At 39.8% G+C, this 23,930-nt stretch overlaps 1 protein-coding gene across 1 annotated transcript in view; it reads right to left on the minus strand.

Moving 5' to 3' along the window:
* The window catches only part of CNTNAP5 (contactin associated protein family member 5), an 868,401-nt gene that overhangs the window by 36,113 nt on the left and 808,358 nt on the right, over nucleotides 1-23,930 (minus strand). The window contains exons 20-21 of the mRNA XM_007964645.3: nucleotides 23,175-23,305; nucleotides 19,171-19,258 (exon numbers count right to left, since the gene is read on the minus strand). Coding sequence (XP_007962836.3) covers nucleotides 19,171-19,258; nucleotides 23,175-23,305 — 219 coding nt within the window. The remainder of the gene's footprint in view (nucleotides 1-19,170; nucleotides 19,259-23,174; nucleotides 23,306-23,930) is intronic.

The following is a 23,930-nucleotide window of genomic DNA, read 5'->3' on the forward strand; positions in this document are numbered from 1 at the left end:
TCTCCTCCTAACCTCACACAAGGAAATTCTTATCAAATATCAGAGTTTCAAAATGAGTCAATCACAAAGATACAAGATGGATATAAATGATGCATAATCAAACTGTTTCCGACTCATATGATAAAAAATAATTACTGTGATCTTTCAAAAAAAAATTAGATAGGATGAAGTCCTGAGTAATTTTCAGGCAAAGATTTTAGCAAAGAATACAAGGGGGAATGAGAAGTCCTGATTTGAGATCCCAAGTCCCATCCATTACATAGCTCAGCTCTTTGGATTTCCCTGTTCTCTCTCTTAAAGCCTTTGGCATAGACAACACTTTGAGTCCCAGATTCCTTCAACCTGCCCCTCCTAAATTGCAACTAAGAGCTTACATAGCTTCAGTCACCACAGTACTATAAATTAGGAATTGCTGTCAAAAAGGTTTCAGGACCCACAAAACAATCATACTCCAGAGTCCAGACTAAAATGGAAGTTGGTGGCAAAAGACTCCAAATTCCATATTTTCTTCACTATGCCAAGGAAAAGGACAAAGATGAGGAGTATCCAGGATGACCACACAGAGAAGTAAGGACATATTTCAAATGAGAATGAGAGCTCATGAACAGTCAAAGTGGCTGGGTACATGTTTGCAGCTGGCAGTCAATGAAAGGAGCACTTCCATGGGAAGCCCAGGACATGGAGCCAGTACATGCACAGGGGTCAGTTATAAAGGAACGGAAGTATGCCGCCCAGTGAGGTAAGCAGGGGGAGTTTGGAATTCCACAGGATAAAAGTATAAAATATCATAAAATATTCACACTTGTGTTTACATGTGATTATTAGATGCATGTTAATGTTTTAACTGTAAATATCATCAAGCTAAATTTCTTTTTCAGTAGATTTGCTTGCAGCCCAGAAATTGATCGATTTGGGTCAGTTTTTTGGATTTCAATTCTCTTTTTCTTCCCTTTTAAAAAGTAGCATGAAATAGGACTTTGGGGTCAGATTTGGCATCCGAATTGTCAAAGCCAAAGTTCATAACATTTTCATACATCACAAAATAATATAATGTTCAAAACCAGAATAAACTCCAAAGATCATCTGGCAGTCTCTGACATTTCAAAAGGATAGATTTGCAACCAGGAGATGTAAGGCAACTGCTCACTATCACAGGGTTCTATGAGTGCAGAGACACTCCTGCCTCCAATCTTACTACTTGTCCCAAGTCTAGTTGCTAACAAAATCTCCTTGAACCACATATTAAATAATAACCTTGGGATATTACCCCATGATTGTCCTTATCCTCATTAACTTATATTTGAGAATTGATAGGACAAAGTGTGGCAACCCTGCTCTTGGAAACACAAATGTAGGATAATTAAAAGAATAAATGCAACCAGAATCATCTTTAAATATCTCTTTGTATTGACAAGGAGAATGGTGAGACTGTGGGAAGCACAGTTGGTAATATACAATTTCCTTGATTGATTCCGCTGGGCTAGTCCTCGCGTGTTAATGGCTTTCAAAAGGCAACAAATCCCCTCCCAGAGATATGCCCAAGAGAATTAAAAACAGGTCTTTAAATAATTACATATATACACATGTTCACAGCAGCCCTATTTACAATAGCCAAAATATGGAAACAATTCAAATGTTTATCAAAGAACAAATATATTTCTTTAAAAAACACCCTGGCATATGCATACAATGTATTATTCAACCATGCAAAGGAATGTAGTACTGTACATGATGCAATATTATAAATATCAAAACTATGCTAAGTGAAAGAAGTGAGATACAAAATGTGACAAATTGTATGGTTCCATTTATAGGAAATATCTCAAATAGGTAAATCAATACAGGCAGAAAGCAGCTTAGTGGTTTCCAGGAGCTAAGAAGAGGGATGGGGATGAGATCTGACTGTTTAATGGGTACTGAGTTTGCGTTTGTTTGTTTGTTTGTTTGTGTGTGTGTGGCTGGGTGAGTGATGAAAATGTTTTGGAGCTAGATAGAAATAATGGTTGCAAAATATTGTGGATATACTAAATGCCTGTGAATTGTATCCTCTAAAATGGTTAATTTTATGTGCATTTCACTTCAATAAAAAATAGAGACTATTATAATGGTCTAAGGATGTGTGAAATTGAGTAGGCTATAGTCCCCTTATTCAGTCAAGCCCTCATCCAAGTACTGCTGTAAAGGTACGTTGTAAACGTGAATGAAGTCCATAATCAGTTGACTTTAAGTAAGGGAAATTATCCTAGATCATCTGTGTGGGTCTCATTCAATCAGTCGTAAGGCCTTATGAGCAGAATGGCTTTTAATACTTCCCGAAGAAGAAGAAATTCCACCGCAACTTCCATGCGTGCCTGAGAGTTCCAGCTGTACTTCCTGATAGCTTACCCAGTGGATTTCAGACATACCTGGCCTCCATAACCATGTGAACCAATTCTGTGCAATAAACCTCAATATATTATCTCCTACTAGTCATGCTCCATTGGTTGAATCCTGACTGATATGAGTGGGTTCTACATTTAGAAGACTTGGCATCTAAAAGCCTTTTGTTCTTCCCCAGACAACTTCACAGCAATTCTCTCACAAGTAAAGCAATCTTAGAGAAAGATAAAATAGTTCCAAAAAGTACCCTTTATACCCCCAAATAACTATACTGCCTGGAAAATGAAGAAAGAAGTGCTGTGAGACTGAGGGGTTATTACAGGCAGGTGAGGGTAATGTTGATAGCTGAGGCAAGGGTGCTCACCAAAAAATGAGACATAGAGGGACTTTTACCCAGTAGAACCTGACATGCACCAGCTCTTGTCTGCACCGCGACTTTCAGTACCTCTTTCTCTCTAAGCAAGAGATTGGGAAGTCTTTTATAGGAAATGTGCCTGTCCCAAGATAAATGGGCTAAAGATAAAGACATTGGAGTTGTCTGACTAAAGGCCCAGCCCTACTCTTCAGGGTAGCTCCAAGGCAATGCATTCCAGACACTTCCTTTTGAAACATGAGCACAGTCCAAGATCATCAGAAGCATGAGTAAAGTCTCCAGCAAGAATGAGAGATCACATGACATAACAGAGAAAAAGCAAATTGGGAAATGTGACTATGCAGAAAAGACGTAAAACACATGGACACACACATAGACATGCATGTACAGATATGAATACATACATACACACAGAAAGGAACATGCACATACACATACAAACAAATGCACATACAGAGACATGCATGTACAGGTATTCCCGTACACATACATACAGAGAGAAACACGAATGCACACATACATATGCATGCACACATACATATGCATATAAAACACTGACATACCTGTGCACAGGATTACACATGTGCATGCACACAGACATGCATGTAAAGATATTCAAATACAAATATACATAGAGTGAAATATGCACATATGTGTACACACATGTGCAGGCACACAAACATACACGACAGATATGCACATACACATATATGCACAGAACAGAACATGCATGCACACATGCATACACATGTGCACGAGCATGGGCATGCATGTACATGTATTCACAGACATACAGAAAGAAACATAATGTACATATACATTTGCAAGCATGGACATACATTTACATGCACACATATACATGTGCCTGTACACACAAAGACATATATACACACACACACACAAATACACAGAAACATACACATCCAGATAAACACATATACAATACAGTTATAGCACACAATTGCCCACGTCTTTATGCATGTGGACATGCATGCACATACATGTGCATACATGGACGCAAGCAAACATGCACACATATATGTATATACACACGTATATGCATATACAAACCCACACACATGAATATAGATGTACATGTGCCCATATGTGTATACACACGGACAAATGCAAACATACACATATGTGTGCACACACATACCTGTACAGGGATGTACATCATCACACATGGACATACACATACATGTACACACACACACACAAAATTGATATACCCAGAGTTACAAGAAAAGATAATTTAACCTGGAAATTCCATATTAAACTCCAAAAGCTTAGCTTGGTGTCTCTGTGTATAAAAGTTTCACTCATGTTTTGGGAAGCACTCTACCCACACACATGACCAAAGCCCCTATCTCCCTCCTCAAGCCAAAGTAACCTCTGTGGCTCCCAATATAAAGTAAGCTTTTGGTAGAATGGGCACACACAGGCTGGGCACAGTGGCTCACACCTGTAATCCCAGCACTTTGGGAGGCCGTGACGGGCGGATCACGAGGTCAGGAGATCGAGACCATCCTGGCTAACATGGTGAAACCCCGCCTCTACTAAAAAAATACAAAAAATTAGCCAGGCGTGGTGGCGGCGCCTGTAGTCCCAGCTACTCGGGAGGCTGAGGCGGGAGAATGGCAGGAACCCGGGAGGCGGAGCTTGCAGTGAGCTGAGATCACGCCACTGCACTCCAGCCTGGGCGACAGAGGGAGACTCCATCTCAAAACACACACACACACACACACACACACACACAACACTAGAGAAAGGAGAAATCAAAAGTAAAATCATGTGTAACCAAGATCTTGTTTCCCTACTGATTTTGGATGGAAGGCCAGGCCTTCCCTATGAAGGATGACACACTCTGTCTAGCTTATGCAGAGGTGCTGTCTTCATCAGAGAGAAGTCCTGCAGATATGCACGCTTCCGATGCAGATCACATCAGCTGCTGTAGGTCTGTGAACGGGAAGTTCCATATATGGACGTCTGTACTGTACTGCTAATAAAGATATACTTGAGATTGGGTAATTTATAAAGAAAAAGAGGTTTAGAAGACTTGCAGTTCCACGTGGCTGGGGAGGCCTCACAATCATAGCAGAAGGTGAAGGAGGAACAAAGGCACATCTTACATGGAGGCAGGCATGCAGTGCAAAAGGGGAAAAAGCCCGTTATAAAAAGATCTTATGAACTAACTCACTATCACAAGAACAGGATGGGAGAAAGTATCTCCATGATTCAATTCTCTCCCTCCCAAAATACATGGGGATCATGGGAACTACAATTTAAATGAGGTTTGGGTGGGGACACAGCCTAACCATATCAATATATATCATCCATTCTCTTTTCTTTTTTTTTGAGACTGCCTCACTGTCGTGCCCAGACTGGAGTGCAGTGGCATGATTTCAGCTCACTGCAACCTGTGCCTCCCAGGCTTAAGCAATCCTCCCACCTCAGCCTCTCAAGTAGCTGGGACTATAGGCTCACACCACCAAGTCCAGCTAATTTTTATACTTTGCATAGAGATGGGGTTTCGCCAAGTTGCCCAGGCTGGTCTGGAACTTATGGGCTCAAGCGATCCACCTGTCTCAGCCTCCCAAAGTGCTGTAATCTCCCTGGGATTACAGGCGTGAGCCACCACGCCTGGCTCTCTAGTCTTTTAATAATGTCCTTAGAATACAAGTCCCATGCTTTAAAGATCAATTGCTCTGTAATTACTGCTTGCACACAATTTTGGGTTTCCACCCAGGGCACTGAATATTTAAGAGCATAAACAATCCCACACCCTCCTCCTGTCATCTCAGCAAACCTGGTGCTCTATGCTGCACCCTGGCAGAGACTCAGTGAGTGCTGGTCAGTGGGCTGAGTGGCTCATTCTCACTCCTTCCCAACCTCACCTATTCAAACCATAGCCTATCCTCAGGGATGGTGGTCCCTGAACTCAGCTGTGGCTGGGCAAAGCATGCAACTCAGTTGTTAATCTGGCGTTCAAAGCCCTGAGTCCAGTTCCATTAAACTATTCAAAACCCCTGAACTGAGTGTGGCTTAGGCGACGGACTGTGTTGGCTTTCCTGAGACTGATTCAGTTGTAGGACCTATAATCCCACATCCCGGGGAATCCCTCAGTCTTGAGTAGACCAGAATGACTGGTCACACTAGTAGGGATCCTAAAATCAGGCATACCAGTGCAAGCATTTCCCCCTTGAACTGAAAACATGTCTGTCACCTGTGATGCATTACTAATCAGAAGAAGTGCATTATGAAACACATAGAAGCATAGACAGAGCACAAAGGCCCGTGTTTCAAAGTGGGAGTGATAAGAATATGATGACAAAATGTCCCTGACTTTAAGGACCACACTTTTCCCAAGGAAGCAGCTACATACACACGTAAGAAATACAAGTCAGGAAATCGTAACAAATTCAAGACGGGGAGAGATGTGTCCCATGCAGCAGTGGGCTACTGTGAACATCGCCACAGTGAAGGTTCCTAACTGGACTCTCCCCGCAGCAATCCGATCCACTTCTCTTCCCCATGTGCTTGATGATAGGGATTTCTCAAATCCAGAAGCAGCTGAGCAGGACTGGAGTGCAGGCTCAAAGGAGGAGGGCAAGGTATCAGCCTTATAGTCCATTGTAACTTATGCTGCAAGTCAGCAAACTCGGGATCAGGCCAGACCAGAACTATTTTATTTCTCTCTGCAATGACTGGAAAAAGCTGCTCCAATTTCCTTTCCTCTTGTCCTCTCTATTCCTGCCCTGGCTACTCTGCCATTCACCTACCCAGTGAATTGCCCAAATCTTCCAATTCTTGTTTTACAAACTGCACCTGTACCTGCTCCCAAGTTCCATTACTATCTCTTTTATATCCAAAGGATAGGCTTTAGCATAATCTGCACACCAGTCTCTCTTTCCTCCATCTTGCTTATTACTAACAAGAGAGGATAATAACAGCAGCTCTGACCATGAGAGCTCCCTTCCATGCTCTCTCCTCTCTGCACAATAGATTCTGAATGCCTTTGCAGAGCACTGAATGTCCTCTGTAATATTCTCCCAATGGACTGTTCTTGTTTCCCTTGCCTCCCTCTACTCTCCCTCTACCCTCTCAGATGGCCTATTTACTGTTCCTATCCTACTATCTTTGTCTTCTTACGGTCTTACCTGGTTCACACCATTCCTCCTTCCTGGAATGTACTCCATCTATTGAGGTCAAATCTGTCCTTCAAGACCAAGGTCAAGGTGATCTTCCACACAACAACATTCTGGGTCATCTCGGCTAGAAATGCTCTCTCCCTTTTACGAATATTAAGCACACTCAATCTGTAAAGCACTTATCAAAACTATTCATATCACAATTAAATAAATGTCTTATCCTCACAGATATGTGTTTTATCACTTTGGGAACACAGATCTATGGGCTTTACTTCTTTACAGTTTTCATATTTTCTCTTATTATATCACCTTATATATAATAGGTATCCAATAATGCATTCAATGAATTATCCACAAATAATGTTAGGGAGCAATTTACTAATTCCAAATATTTATATCATGTTTATCTTTTATGGGAGGCATGCCCTGTGCAAGGCTTATATTCTATGGAATCATTTTGAAGAAAAAGGTAAGACAAGAAATGAGAAAGGTAAGGCATGTATTCAAGTCTTATATATGATTGCTTAGAGTTGATTAGAGCGGGCAGCAGTTGATTTTAAGTAAATGAACTAAAACTAGAAATTTCCTAGATAGAATGATTTACTTATTTATTTTCCTCACTAAGAAGCAGGCCATGTAACTCTTTATCAAGGAAAAGGCAGAGAACTTTAGAATATTAGCCACAGTTTTCTTAATCCAGTCTGTCACTGATGGACATTTGGGTTGATTCCAAGTCTTTGCTATGGTAAATAGTGAGTTCATGTCCTTTGTAGGGACATGGATGCAGCTGGAAACCATCACTCTCAGCAAACTATCGCAAGAACAGAAAACCAAACACCGCATGTTCTCACTCATAGAGGGGAATTGAACAATGAGATCACTTGGACACAGGAAGGGGAACATCACACACTGGGGCCTATTGTGGGGAGGGGGCAAGGGAGAGGGATAGCATTAGGAGATATACCTAATGTAAATGACGAGTTAATGGGTGCAGCACACCAACATGGCACATGTATACATATGTAACAAACCCGCACATTGTGCACATGTACCCTACAACTTAAAGTATAATAATAATAAAAAGAAAAGAATATTAGCCACAAGACCCTACCTCTGGCACTGATCACTGGCAATGATAATTGTGGAAGTGTAAAGGAAAAAATCCACAGATTCAGGTCAAATCATTCTTAGAAACAGATAAATGACATCTACAATCATTCCTAAGTGACAATGAGCTTGACGTTATGCTAATCTGTTTTAAAACTCAATTTATTATCATTAATGGCATCCTGCAAAAATAAAATCTTGGTAGGCTCAATGAGTAACCAGTGGCCACACAACCCTCTTTGAGCCTGATTCCCTCTCTTTCTGTGTGGGAAAGCATCTAGAATTCTAACCTGTGCTTGTTTCACTTGTTTCTTTCAGCTTCTGGCCAATACGGTGCTTCCATTCTATCAAACTTCAGAGAGGTCCCTACAAGGCCACGGCAGGGAGTTCATTACTCTTAGCTCGGATCCTTTGTACTTCATTACATTGTCAACATTGACATTTATAACACTGGCCCAGATTCCCCAGGCAAAGGGCAAATAAATCAATAGCAGAGCCATTGGCAAGGAAGAGGGATATCAGGCAAAGAAAATCAATAGGCGGCATGGTTGTATGATCTCATTAACAATAGTTGCTGTTTTCAAACCAGACACTTCACAGGCATTATCTCATATCTTCAGAACAAATCAATAAAGCAAGTATTACTACTCCTACTTCACAGATGAGGAAACCAAGGCTCAGGGAGGTGGTGTTAATCATGACAGAGCTAAGAAGCAACCTTTCTATGGTTTGAGCTCAGCACTGTCTGACCCCCAACCCATTCATTTCCCATCTCACTACCACACATACTCGTGAGAAAAATACATTGTAAGAGGAAGCTGGAGACACTCATCCAAGTCTTGGAGGCAGCTAGCTGCACAACACTGGGCCCAGTCGTGGGTAGCATGATAACCTTTCAGGTAACCACAGCTCTAATATTTACACATTATACATATATGTGTGTGCATGTATGTGACTGTGTGTGCTCTCCTTCAACATATATTATGGAACATGTAATATGTGTCTGCCAATACAGTAACAGGGAAGACAGAACTGTAAATGAGACTGGGGTCCTGTCTTTGGGACCTCATGACTCCTCCATGCTGAGAAGTGGAGAGGGACAGAGGTGATGTCTGGAGTCTTTAAGCGTAAGACTAGATTTGATGATTTTAAGCTTGACTGACTCAAAAAGTATCACATGATTATAACCCATCGGAGGCAGCTTGACTCCTGAGAAAATAAGTTTAAATAATTTCAGGTGGGTTTTGGCCTTGTTAACTCTTTTCAGATGATTTTATCAAAAGTATTGTTGGCTAGGTGCGGTGGCTCATGCCTGTAATCCCAGCACTTTGGGAGGCCGAGATGGGTGGATTACTGGAGGTTGGGAGTTTGAAATCAGCCTGGCCAACATGGTGAAACCCCATCTCTACTAAAAATACAAAAATTAGCCGGGCATGTGGCGCGCACCTGTAATCCCGGCTACTTTGGGAGGCTGGGACAGGAGAATCGCTTGAACTCAGAAGGCAGAGGTTGAAGTAAGTGGAGATTGCACCTGGGTAACAGAGTGAGACTCCATCTCCAAAAAGAAAAAATAATGAAGTAAAAAAGTAAATACTGTTCGCACCACTGCCTCCACTGTTTACCAATCATCAATTAAAGTCATGTTGACACCTTGCCTTATCTATTCATCCCCCTAGAGTGGGAGAGAAGAGTAAAATTTAAGCTTTGTTCCGTAAAGACTAGAATACCTTTAGCTGGAAGGCAACTAGAGTCCAAAAGGAAAAATGCTAGGTTGGACGAAGTGGCTTCTTACATTATGATTAAACTGGTGTTACAAACTTTACTGAGCTTTTATCACATGTCAGGCATCATCCTAGGCACATCATCTGCATCACCACCAGATTTTCTGAATTATAGTGTTATAATATAGTGTTATAATAACATATACCTGTGTTCTAATTGAGAAGACTGAAGTTTGCAATACTTAGTAATTTGTCCAGATCACATTAGTCAATGGTGAAGTCATAATTTGAACCCACAGCTGATTCCAAAGCCTGACTTACAAGAAATATGCCCTCCTCTCTCCATGATTAAAGACTCTCTCACTCTACCTCTACTTTTAAGCCCATCGGGTCTAAAAAGACAAACTTTTGATGCAGAGCTTCTCAGCAGACAAATGAACTATGCATTGTGTCAAATACTTCATATCATTCCTTAAAAACCAAACTGTGTCAGGATCTATTAGGAGTGCGGAATCCAGACACTTACAGGTTACGTGATATTGGGAAAGTCACTGGACCTCTGTGACTCAATTTTCTCATCTATAAAAACAGAAATAAGAATAGTACTTATCTCCCTGGGGAAAAATAAATTAACATAAGGAACGAGTTTAGACTTAGCATACAGAAAGATATTATCAAATAATAATACTAACAGTAACTAGTAGTTTTATGGTACTATTAGTATTAGTATGCTATAAATATTATACCATTTTTAGTATTATCATTTGGTAACAGTGAAGAAAACCTAGTATTTAGCATTGCCTACACGGGATACTTCAAAACCTTGAAAAACTTTAATACTACCAACAGATCCCACCCAAATAACTTTCCTTTGAAAGAGTTAATTTTTACGATAAGCCGGATCTTTAGAACAAGGGCAATTTTTTTGCTGTTATGTTTGTTTGTTTGTTTCACACACTGTGTAGCCATAGTAATGCTCAATAGTTTTTGCTTGAGGAGAACTAATTTAAAGTTTATATCAATAAGAGTCATGTCATGTGACTTCTGGGCCACCACACAAAACATCCTTTGCTATCACAGTCAGGCAAAGATGTGTAAAGTCTGGCGTTTCCTTGAAGGCCACCCCTCTTAGAAGGAGATTACTAACAGCTCCTCCCAGCTGAAGACAGTCTGCATTTGGAAACAACGTGTCATTGATATTTTTGCTTCATTCATTTTTTTTAGTCACTAGTATAGACAGAGCAGGCAAGTGATGATATAAAATGAGTAACTCAAGGGCATTCTATTCAAAGAGTGGTTTCATTCTTAGAAAAAACGGACAACTTTTACAGGGCAGTGCAGAGCATGGAGCAGGCTGGCACTGCTATCATGAGGTGATTCATTTAACACACAGAAATAAAATTGCATCTTAAATCATAAGATAACACACATTCCTGTTGCATGAGAAGAAACTAAATCATCTGCTGAATTTATCTGTGGGGGAAAAATGTAACTTGTTATTAAAGGAAAAAAATAACAAACATCCCATATAACCCAGTTGCAATTTAATGCTGGTTATCTACAAAGTAGAAAATATAAGACATGTGTATTTGGGAAGTTGGGATGATTATTGAAATCTGATATTTCAGGATGCTCTAAAACACACCATTTACTTCATGACGCAGAAGGTCAGATTAGATTAACGTATTTAAAATACTGTATTACCCAAAGAGACAGTATCATTAAAAATTATCTGGACACAATATAAGACAATTTCGTACAATGTTAGGATTTGAGTCTGGAAGAGGCTGCGGTTTGGAGATTCAGTATTTACTAAAGAACTATGCATGACCATAAACAAAATGAAATATAATTTGAGGAGCCTATGCATTTAAAATGAAATAATCTTTTAGAGGAGTCACTGTGGAAGCTATAAACTTGTTTTAAAGAAGACTACATGAATTTATTTATTAAAAGAGCATACCTCCACTATTATTATTCCTACTGCAACATATTTGAACTGTTGATGCACACTGGCACAATCCTTTCCCCAAATCAGCCACAATTCCTAGCCCATGGCTATAACTGCACCCTCTTCTCTCCTCTTAAAAGAGGGAGAGCAAAATGCAAGGCAGAAAAAGAGGTGGCATTACTAGATCATTGTTGATTTTTCTCTTTCTCTGGTAAGAACAGCTCAACTTGCTTCTGAGAAGTACCCTTTCCCTGTTATCAACCCATGCAATTAACACGGAACTAACTCCTTCACTCTCTTCACAGCGTAGCTGGGTGAATAATTTGGCCATGGCCATGCAGTAGATCCCAATCACCTGAACACTGTCATGGTCTGAGATTGGTCCTTGAAAACTCAACCCCATGACTTAACACAAGAAAAGTTTTCTGGGACTTTTAAAAGTGAGAGGTTTTCTTTCCACATGGAATGTTGAACTGCTACTACTTAAACCTGGAGTTGATGATTTCACCTTCATTACCACTGAAATCTTGCCTGCAAATGAAGTCCCTCCAAGAGGTAAGCAGTCACATGTGGAATGAGAAACAGACAGACTGGAAACACCCGAATCTTAGTATTTGAGGTTCTGAAGCAGATATTATACCTTGAAACTTCTATTTTAACCAACTATTATTTCCTCTTTTGTTGTCATTGTTGAAGCTGGTATGAGTTTGATATACCCTTGAAACAGTGCTAATTGATAACGAGTCACACTAGATTCTGCAAGACTCACCATGGTTCAGAATTGCTCTTTGGGAACATGGTTGAGCACCTCCCTGGAAGTTACACTTACAGTCACCTTGACAGACACATTAACAAACAAGAAAAGAGAAAAAAAAAAAAAAAAAAAAACCTCACAGTTCTCTTTTGTTTCTACAACCTTGAAAATAAGGGAAAACAAAGCAAACGTTTCTTGAGTATATGCTAAATACCAAGTATTTTGCATATAATGTTTCAAGAAATCCTTACACAGCTCTGTGAATTCATTAAATGAATTAAGTATTACTATCCTCATTCTACCAATAAGGAACCATAAGCAAGTTAGATAAATTCACCAAGGTCACACAATGTTTAACTATGCGAGAGATGCAAACATGGGTCAATTTGTCTCCAAAAAGCTGAGCATCTTCCACTCTAGAATTGTGCTTCCTAGTTTAGCATCAACTCCCAGATTTGAATCATAAGAAGCCTCTGTGTCCAAAATCAAAAAGGAATTAGAGTACAGTCTTCCAAAGAGAGCATTTTGAAGTACACACCTTTTATTTATATGCATAAATTCTTCTGTGCTTTCTATAAATGGCAGCCATAACTCACCAACTCTAAGATGCTTGTAAAGTGATTTTACGTGAAAGCATTCAAGGTATTCATTCAATGATACTGTAATGTTGCACAAAACACAGTAGGCTCAAAGAGTAAACCTGAGGGATTGGGGAGAATTAAAGAACTCTGTTCTATAGATGCAATCAGAACTCATTTTAACATGTCAAAATCATGTGTACATGATCACAGATAGCTCTGCGACTTACAGATTAACTGTAAATTTTACGCATCTTGAGAAGAAGTGCTTTCAATTTCTGTATTTTTTTTTGAAGCAAGTAAATATTGAAATCTAGATGGGCAAACAGCCACTGGAGCAGAAGAATAATGCCTCTGGCAGGCGTGAGCTTTGGCCTATCAAATGGGCAAGTAGGAGATTAATAAACATCAGCTGCATAAAAAAAAATGTTGTCAGCATGCCATGAGTGCAAATTCCATTTTAATGTCTCTTAAGAATTTTGTAGCCACAGTTTAAAGGCCGTACTATAATTCTTTTCCACCTAAACTTTAACCTGTTTACATATTTTTAAAAAGTAGCTACTTCTTAATTCTGCAGACTGGCAAGAAGTCTTCTCTCAGAAGAGTAATATCATACTTCTCTCAGAAGAGTGATATCATACTTCTCTCAGAAGTATGATGATGATAATAATAATAATAACAACTCTTAATTTCACCAAATAATAGTAGTTTTTGTTTTGAAATCAAATTTTCTTGATATATTTTGGATGCAGCTGGAAACCATCATTCTCAGCAAACTATCACAAGAACAGAAAACCAAACACCGCGTGTTCTCACTCATAGGTGGGAACTGAACAATGAGATCACTTGGACTCGGGAAGGGGAACATCACACACCGGGGCCTATCACGGGGAGGGGCGAGCGGGGAGGGATTGCACTGGGAGTTATACCTGATGTAAATGACGAGTTGATGGGTGCAGCACACCAACATGGCACAAGTATACATAGGTAACAAACCTGCACGTTATGCACATGTACCCTAGAACTTAAAGTATAATAAAAAAATAAAAAAGAAAAAATAAAAAAGAAGGGGACATCAGGACCAGAAAAAAATAAATTAAACACGACCGGGCGCGGTGGCTCAAGCCTGTAATCCCAGCACTTTGGGAGGCCGAGACGAGTGGATCACGAGGTCAGGAGATCGAGAGCATCCTGGCCAACACGGTGAAACCCCGTCTCTATTAAAAATACAAAAAAAAACTAGCCGGGCGAGGTGGCGGCGGCTGTAGTCCCAGCTACTCGGGAGGCTGAGGCAGGAGAATGGCGTGAACCTGGGAGGCGGAGCTTGCAGTGAGCCGAGATCCGGCCATTGCACTCCAGCCTGGGCGACAGAGCGAGACTCCGTCTCAAAAAAAAAAAAAAAAAAAAAAATTAAACACAAAAAAGGAGAGTTTCTTTTAGAAGTTTCAAGTTTTTTCAATTCCTAAGTCTGCCTTGCTGTCTACGCTCTTGTGACAGGGCCAAGTTAAACAGAGAGTTAGAAATAACAGTGATAGAGCACACTATGTTTAAATCTGAGGCATACACATCTATACTTTCAAATGAAATAAGTACATTTCCAGAAACATTATCTCTTCCAAATGGGTTACTTCCCGAAATATATGCTCTCTCTCTCTTTTAATGTTATTTTTCTTAAATTCACTGATGCAATCGGCCAGAACAAGGAATTCTCACTTGAAAGTTAAGAAATGTCAGTAAACCAAAGAATAAACTTTGCAATATCCCATAACTTGACAGATATGAGCATCAACATTCTTAGAGAACCAACAGTGAGGTTTTAATGTAGACAATTATATCGGCTATTTTTTATAGGCCAGTATCTACATCATGGGGACCTTCAGGAAACAAACAAACAAACAAAAAAGTGCTTTATTTATAACAGTATCTGTAGCACCATGGCTGGTATAGAGTATGTACTAAACCACTGTCCTCTTTAATAAGGAATTGGTCCTTTCTCGGACAAAAAGAAAATGAACAAACTTGCTTTTGCTTTGCAATGAAATGCTATTGGTGGTACTGAAGAAAACTGAGACACTAGATTTACTACATTTTTTTTTTCGTATCTACCATGAAAAATGCTTTCGAGTGTTTGATTTACAGTTGGAAATGTCCTCCAAAGCAATCTTTTCTAAAATCGTGAAGTTCAGTTGCATTCATCATTACTTCCATGTAGCCATCTTAATACCATCCCTTCCTGTTTTCTCCATCCCTACTCTGCTCTATTTCTGATGCATGGGGTTTGGTTTCCTTGTTCCAGAGTTCCCCCAGGATTAGTGTCCTTTCTAAATAATAAGCCTGGATGTTCATATTGTCTCCCTTTACCTTCTGCTAGGTAACTTTCATAGACCAGAGTGTTGAGGTTAAGTGTTGGTCCAAATCCTTCCATCTGTTCAACAGCTGTTCAAATGGGAAGGCAGTCCAGTAGGCAGATGTCTCCCATCCTTAGAACAATGAAGACATTTTATTGGGTATTTGATATGGTTTGTATCCATGTCCTCACTCAGATCTCATGTTGAATTGTAATCCTTAATGTTGGAAGTAGGACATGGTGGGTGGTGATTGGCTCATGAGGGAAGATTTCTCATGAATAGTTTACTACCATCCTCTTGTTGATGTGCTTGTGATGGTGAGTGAGTTGGTGAGATATAATTGTTTAAAATTGTGTGGCACCTTCCTCCTCTCTCTTCTTCCTGCTCTGACCATGTGACATGCCTGCTCCTCCTTTGTCTTCTGCCATGACTTTAAAATTCTTGAGGTTTCCCAGAAGCTGAGCAGATGCCAGCGTCATGCTTCTTATATGGCGTAGAACCATAAGTCAATTAAACATTTTTTCTTTATAAATTACCCAGTCTCAAGTATTTATGGCAATGCCAAAATGGACTAATGCAGGATTCCTCCTCAATCTTAACAGTTCTTTTCTACCTGATAATTACGAAGCACCAGAAATAAAATAACAAGTTGTCTGTAGTACCTTGCTTTAAAGTTTCAATTCACCAGTCTTATTGTTGGCTTAGCTAAAAGAGTGAAGGGTCATATGAATGCTATACACAGTGGCAAGATTTAATGAGGATTTTTTTTCATTTTTAACAAGAGGATATTATTGGAACTTCCATTACACAGAGCAGGGGGCCATGAAAAAGGTCTGGGCTTTGTGGTCAGTAAGCCCAAATTTTCCCTCTTTCCTGGGGTGTTTTAATTTGGTTAATGATATTAATAGTAACAACATTTCTGCTAAGACTTCAACCAGAAGACTGATCTCACTCAGATATGGAGCTCAAATTTATATTTCTTCACTGTTCAGAAAAAAAAAGGTGAGAAATTAAAATTATCCAAAGTTGGTAGTACCACCTGGCACCTGGCAGAAGTTAAAAAAAAATCTTATTTTGAGGAAAGTGTCTTGATTTTTGATCCTTAGAGTTGTCACAAATTAATTGTGATCAATATGAACAAACACACATGCACACATGCACACACACACACACACACACATAGCATAAGGAAACAAGCCACCACAGGAAAAAAATCTAGAAAACAGCTAGTAACAGACTGGGACCCTCACAGACTTCAGATGTTGAAATTATCAGAGACAAAATGTTTAATAACTATTAATTAAATGCCTAAATACATGAAAAGATGGAAACGAACAAAAGAATGGAGACAACAAATTATCTTTTTTAATACTCATGCTTCAAAAAGAGCAAAATATTATTTTTAGAAATGAAAGATAAAATCAATAAGAAATGATTCATTGAATGGGATTAGGCATAAATAAGGAGAGGACTAGTGAATGTGATGATAAAGCCAAATGAATTGCCCAGAATGCAAGATGTTATATCAAAGAATGAAAACTATAAGAAGAATGTAAGAAATATGATGATAGAATTAGCAAGTCTAAGTTCATATAATTTATATATAAAAGAATTGAGTAGATAGAATAGGAGGAAGTAAGATTTGATATTTTGAGAATTTTTAAGAACTGATGAACGGATACGTATGAATAATAAATATGAATTGGATGGATAGACACATATGACATAATGAACAGGAAACATTAAAATATCAAGTAAGATACTTTAAAAAGAAATCTACAAGCAGACACCTGATGACAAAACGGCAAAACATCAAAGAAAAAGGGATGACTTTAAATCAACTTATAGGTAGTAGGCACGGAGGTGGTCAGAGTACCTACAAAAGCAGGACAGATGGACAGCTGACTTCTTGGTAGCAACCAGGGGAGCCAGGAAACAAGAGGACACTGATGTGCCAGTGAATCTCTGAAACTGGCTCTTTAGTAGGAAGAGGTAGTGAAAGTCCTGGCTTTTAGCATTTCTGATATCCACAGTGTAAACCCTCCTACTACAGCTGATTTCAAGCTGGTATCCTGCCACCATTGAAGGATGCAGAGTTGGGGAGAGAAGTGTATACCTGACTTTTACAGGTATACGGGCTCCATAACACTTCCATCTTATAGGTACACTGGCTCCATAACGCCTCTGACTAATTTATCTACATCTGAGAGAAAATATTCTTCATTATTGAATTGAAGATCTGGCAAAATTATCTTCCAAGATTAAAGGTAAAATACAAACCTTTTGTTCAGGAAAAAAAAATACATATATATAATGAAGGAAACCTTAAACAGAAAAGAATTCAAAAGAATTTAGTTCAAAAGAAGAAAATAAAGTCTGGCAGAAAATAGAAAAGTCTGAGATAAAGGAAGAAATGAGGAATATATAAACTAGTGTCTATATTAATATATCAAAAATAAGCAGTATCTAAAAATATAAAAATGAGTATTATTAGGAGGGGGAATGGAATCAGAAATAAATGAAACTCAATCTGGGATCAGTGTTGATTGGTTCTTCCAACTGCTATTTGGGGAACTAAAATGGACATTTTTTTGACCCTACTGCAGCTAGGTTTCTGGATCAACATCACATCTGGAAATTATAAACCCTTTATGAAGCTTGAGGGCTGTAGCAGGAATCATTTTTCTGCCTTTTCAGCTCTATCTACCGGCAAGCAAAAGCAGGGGCCCGTGCTGCCTTCTTCACAACCATTTTTCAGAGACCTCCTCCTTCTACTTGTGAATTTGCATACAGTCTGGGGCACGGGGAAGTCCTTCCAAAAGACCCCACAAAGAACTCACACTGTAAGTATACAATTTTGTAAGCAACTAACTTACTGTTTTAAATGTATTTCTGCTTACAGTCCCTTGAGTTATTAATGTTTTTGGCACTGTACTGTGATAGAGAGAGAGAGAGAGTCAGAAAGAATATGATGGAATCACAGGAAAAGTTGGGTATATAGGAAATAGGGTAGCAGAGACAAGTCCAATCGTACAAGTAGCTCCACAATGTAAAAGGACCTACATTTGCCATTACAAAAAAAAAAAAAAAAATGGATGGACAGATTGGGTATAAAAATAAAATCTAGCAGTATGTTCTTCACAAGATCACCTACAAAGCTGAAAGAAAAGGAAAAATGGAAAGAAAAAGAATGAGAAAAGAGGCCAGGCAAATACTAAGTTAAGTGAGACTGTAATAGGAATATTAATAATAGGCAAAATAAATTTAAGCTTAAAAAGACATTACCAAAGTTTAAAAAGATCACTTAAGTGTGATGAAATGTGCACTTCATCAGGTAGATAAAAAAATGTCCATCTTGCATGCATGTAATGAATACTCTCATTATATATAAAGTGAAAATTGACAGAACTTCCAGTAGAAAAAGAAGATTCACTATTATAGTAGGAAATTACAATGCCTTTAAAATTTTTGATGAACTGTTGAATTGTTCAAATTCTTAATTTATGCACTCATACATTTAAGTTAAAATTAAGTAAAACTTAAAAATATATTTTAAAATTAAGTACACATTTAAGTATTCTGCTAAATTACTCTAGTATTTTACCTCTTGCAAATAGATAGAAATGCAGTGCCTATTTCTGCCACAGATACATCTTGGCATTTTCTGAACAAGAAATCTTGGTTTCAGATCTCAGATATTATGGGAGCAAAAGGCTGCAGACTTGAATCCTTAAACACCCTAATGAAAATTATGTATTCATTTATTTTAATAAAGCCCACTGGAAAGGTATGAACTAGAACAACATACCTGTGACTTTGCCCAGGGTGAGTGACCTTATAACCCTGAACTCTACTTCTGGAGAGAAGTTATAACTGAGTCGAAGTTGATGGTCCATCTGCAGGAAAACAGAAAACAAAGGCACATCAGCAGAGGTCTGCAGGTAAGAAGCATAAAACGATCCCATCTGGAAATAGCTTGAAACAACGCACACAGAGAGCAGATCCCCCTCTGAGATTTCCTCTCCAGAGAGATTAGACAGGTCTCGCTAATTCTCCCACAATGCACATAAAATACCCCTTGCTTTCTTCTTTGTGAAATAAGGGTTTTCACACAAGTCTTCTCCCTGGGAAACAGTATACAGCGTTTTACAGGTATTTTTCTCCCCATGGAGATTTTCTCACCAAATTCTTTGCTACAAACAAGCAAACAAATGAAACCTGCTCAGGAACTTGCTGTGCAAGATTAACATTAATAGGAGGCAAGAACTCATTTTCCATTTTTCCCCCTTTCTCTCAGTTTATCCTTAGGGCCACCACTGCCTCCATTGTTCCATAATTCTAACCTGGTCTCATTTAGGTGTGGGCAGAGAGCTTTTCCTGGGCAAGGATTGCAGTTCGACAAAACATGTGGCCCTGGGGAGGAGAGGGTAGCTGAACAGTTAGTTGCAACCAACATAGACGGTTGATAATCCCATCTTGCAGGGGTGAGCAGAAGCCACCACTGGGACTTTAATAGGACTTTATTTCTATGACCATCCTTTAGAGATCCCTCCTTACTTCACCCATTGCTAATTCCAGCTCCATCTGTTTGGTCTCCTCCCCATTCCTAGGAGCCCTCCCCATTCATTCTCACTTTTTCAGGCTAGCCATATCCTACTGGTTTCTTCCAGGCTCTACTCTGACTATGCATATGGTGCTATTCCTGGAAAGGATCCTCATTAGTTTTCAGTTCACCTGTAAGAAGAGGAGACTAAGATCCCATTGGCCATGTGCCTAACTTTGCACAGCTTGGGTGCAACCCACCGGAGATTCATACACAGTCCTCCCATCTTCCCTGCCATGACTTTCCTTTGGCATGGCTGCTCAGAATGACCCTCCTCTGTTCTCAGGCAACTAACATTCTAGAGGAGAGAGCTAGGACAGAAAATTTGATAAGTAAATACATTGTATTGGAACTTAAGTGCTGAGAGAAAAAAATAATGCAGGCAAGGATAAGAGGGAATGTAGGGTTGAAGTCAAGGAAATAGATTGTTCTATTAAATAAGCTGATCAGACACGGCCTCAATGAGAATGACCTCTTGAATCATTTGAGTCCAGAAGGAAGTACAAGAACTGGACATGTATATACATAAAGAATAGCATTCTAGGCAAAGCAGTGAGTCCAAGGGCTCTGCAAATAGCAAGGAGGCCAGAGTGGCACAGCTAACGTTCCAGAGGGCATATAATTAGATGAGGTTAGTGAAGCAACCAGAAAGGGAGCAGGGGTGTCAGATCACGGAGATCCTTATAAGCCACTGGAAGACCTTTGACTTTTTCTGTGTAAGAGAAAGGAAACCATTGACAGGGTTTGGACAGAAGAATGCTAGAGTCTAACTATTCCTTCACCAGGATCACTCTGACTGCTGTGTTGAGGATAGACAGCTGGGGAACCTAAAGAGGAGCAGGGAGATGTCAATCAAAAGGCAACTGTAAACAGTGATAATCCAAGCAAAGGACAAGGGTGGCTTGCGGAAAGGTAGCTGCTAGTGATCCACGAGATGCGGCATGTAAGAGAAAGAGAGATGAAAGGAGAACACCACAATTTTGAGATTGTGTACTTGAAAAATGAAGCTACCACTAACTGGGATACGCTTTTGGGGGATGAGGTCATTGTTTCAGGGGAGCTTCCTAATAAGTCACTTTTAACTATTTACTTAAATATTCCGATGCCTAACAGACATTCCTATAGATATGCCCAGTAGGTAGTTGGTATAAGGTCTGGAATCCACGGACAGGATTAGTGTTAGATGCACATTCAGGACTGATTAATTGGCATGTACATGAAATTTAAAGATGTGAGATTGAATGAGATGAGTATGGAGTGAGTGTAGATCAAAAGCAGAAGTTGGAGTACTTGGGTGTTCTGATGGGTAGAGTTTTGAGAGATGATGGGAAACCAACAAAAGAGACAAGAGGGAGCAACTAACACAGGCAAAAGGATCAACAAGTGAGAGTTGTATCCTGCAAGCAATAAAGACTCAGGTCAATTGCAAGAACAGGAAGGAATCCCTACGTCAGTTGTCAGTGAGAGGAGAAGGAAAGATAACACTGAGACATGACCACCAGATTTTGCAAGGTAAGCACATTGATGCCTTGAGAAGTACAATTTTGCTGAAGCACAGAGACAAAACCTTTTCAGTGTGGGTATAAAAAAAAGGTAGGGAAAATTTGAAGGACAAACATAAACAACATTTCCAAAAATATGGGCAAGAAAATGACAAAGAGAATGGAACACTATAAGAAGTCAGATAAGAGAAAGGTTTCCTCTCTTTATCCAGAGATATGCTGGCTTGTTTGCTTGTTTAGCTAATGTCATTGTATACTAGTTTTTAATGCATGTAATAATTATTTGTTTTATGCTTTGGGGAGTCATTCAGTAGAGCTGGAACAAATGATGAAACAGAGGGAGGAAGGAGAATGCTGGAGTGATTTTCTTGAGTAGGATGTCAGATCTGGCCCACAGGTAGTCAGGTCAGGCCTTAGCTAGAACCATGAACCATTCCGGAGGGAGAGAGAGTGCAAACACAGATGTGGTAGGTATGTAATGGGCTCTTGAGAATGTGCGAATATTCTCTTCTGAATGTTACATTTTTACAAGAAATAAGAAAGCAAAGTCATCTGCTGAGAGTTAAGACAAACTGGCAATTGTTAGCAGTATAAGTAAAGAGGAGAGAGTGTAAAATGGTCAACCAGGAGAACAGGAGAACAGACAGATTGAAAAACATGGAGTGATTGCTGGGCAGATGCAAGGGCTTGCTGAGGGTCATGATTCTAAAGGGGATGATCTGGGCTCTGTCTATTCTCTGTTGAGCTCTGCCATCATCTGCTGCTGGCCCTTTATATGGAGCTCACTGAGATCTCATGGGGTGCCTCCCACACAACATGCCTTCAGACAGCTTTAGCCTGCACTTGCATGGACCCTCTTCCTGAGCACTCTCCTCCATGTGGCCAACTCCTTCTCATCTTCAAGACTCAGCTTACTCCTAACTTGCTCCAGGGAGTAAGTACTGATACCCAGGTGGGATCAGCGCCCTCTTCAGTATCACCTGTGCATTCTTCCTCCACAACCCTTCCCACAGCCTGTGATGATTTCCTCTTTGCCCATGCATCTTCCTCACTTTAATGCAGCCCAGGGGTTGGCAAACCTGAGCAGACATTAGTATCACCTGCTGCTTTCCCCTCTTCCATAGCCTCCAATTTAGTAGATCTGGTGTGGAACCCAAGAATCTGCATTTCTGTTTGTTTGCTTGTTTGTTTTTTTGAGATGGAGTCACTCTCTCTCCCAGGCTGGAGTGCAGTGGAGGGATCTCTGCTCACTGCAACCTCCACCTCCCGGGTTCAAGCGATTCTCCTACCTCAGCCTCCCCAGTAGCTGGGATTACAGGTGTGTGCCACCACACCTGGCTAATTTTTGTATTTTTAGTAGAGACGGGGTTTTGCCATGTTGGCCAGGCTGGTCTTGAACTCCTGACCTTGTGATCCACCTGCCTCATCCTCCCAAAGTGCTGGGATTACAGGCGTGAGACACCACACTTGGCCCAAGAATCTGCATTTCTAACAGGGTCCCAAGTGATGCTGATACTTGTGGGACATGGGAAGCACATCTTGAGAACCACTATCCTAGTTCTTCCAAGTCTGGGGGCAAGTGTGATTTGTAACTATGTTTCTAGCAGGAGGCACTAGGCACTACACTGGTATCATGTAGAAGCTTAGAAAGGTTTGATAGAGTAGCCAAGGCACATTGGCTGATACAGGAGAAAGTAAGGAAGGTACCTGAATGGTAAGCTCTCTTCCCTCTCGGTTAATCTTCAAGTGGTGCATCCTTCTGTTAGCAAAGTTATCTGCATCAATGGTGAATACATGGGTTTCTTCCTTGTTTAGGTGATAGCGAACCTGTAAGCTTCCTTGAAAGAAAAAAATATTAGAAATTAGAATTTAAAGCAACACTTATAAAATGCAAAGACATGATCAGATTGTCTTTTAATTGATTATTAGGGCCCCAGGTCTTAATCCTTCCATTATTCAATTTTTAAAAATATATTACGTATGTTTATCAGGGTTCCTACAGAAAATTCTGAGGAGAGCTGCAAAATTAACGAGAGAGAGAGAGAGAGAGAAAGAAAGAGAGAGTACGTGGTGCTATGGCAAACTAAAATGACAGTTTAGAAAATAAAACATCTATTTGGTAATTGGATCATGAAACTTTAATAAGGTAGAGTTAAGATCTTTTCTACTTTCTCTTCAATTCCTACCACTTCCTATAACTCTCTTTCTTCCTAATTGCTGTCTCCCTTTTATATCTAAGGACTGGAAAGAGAATCAGTCCTGTCATCACCCATTGATGTATAACGCTCATGATGGGAGTGTGGCCAGGTTAGGGCACCCTGCCTCACTTTAACCCTTTAGGGTCCTTTAACCCTCTTAACCCTTTACAGCCCAGTAGAACATTCAAATTTTATTAGGACTGTGTTTTTCAAACAGCTGTTAGCTATTCCTTGTTGGTTAGGAAATCAATTTACTGGGTCTCAA

This window comes from Chlorocebus sabaeus, chromosome 10, assembly GCF_047675955.1.
Source record: "Chlorocebus sabaeus isolate Y175 chromosome 10, mChlSab1.0.hap1, whole genome shotgun sequence".
In the NCBI taxonomy this organism is placed as follows: domain Eukaryota; kingdom Metazoa; phylum Chordata; class Mammalia; order Primates; family Cercopithecidae; genus Chlorocebus; species Chlorocebus sabaeus.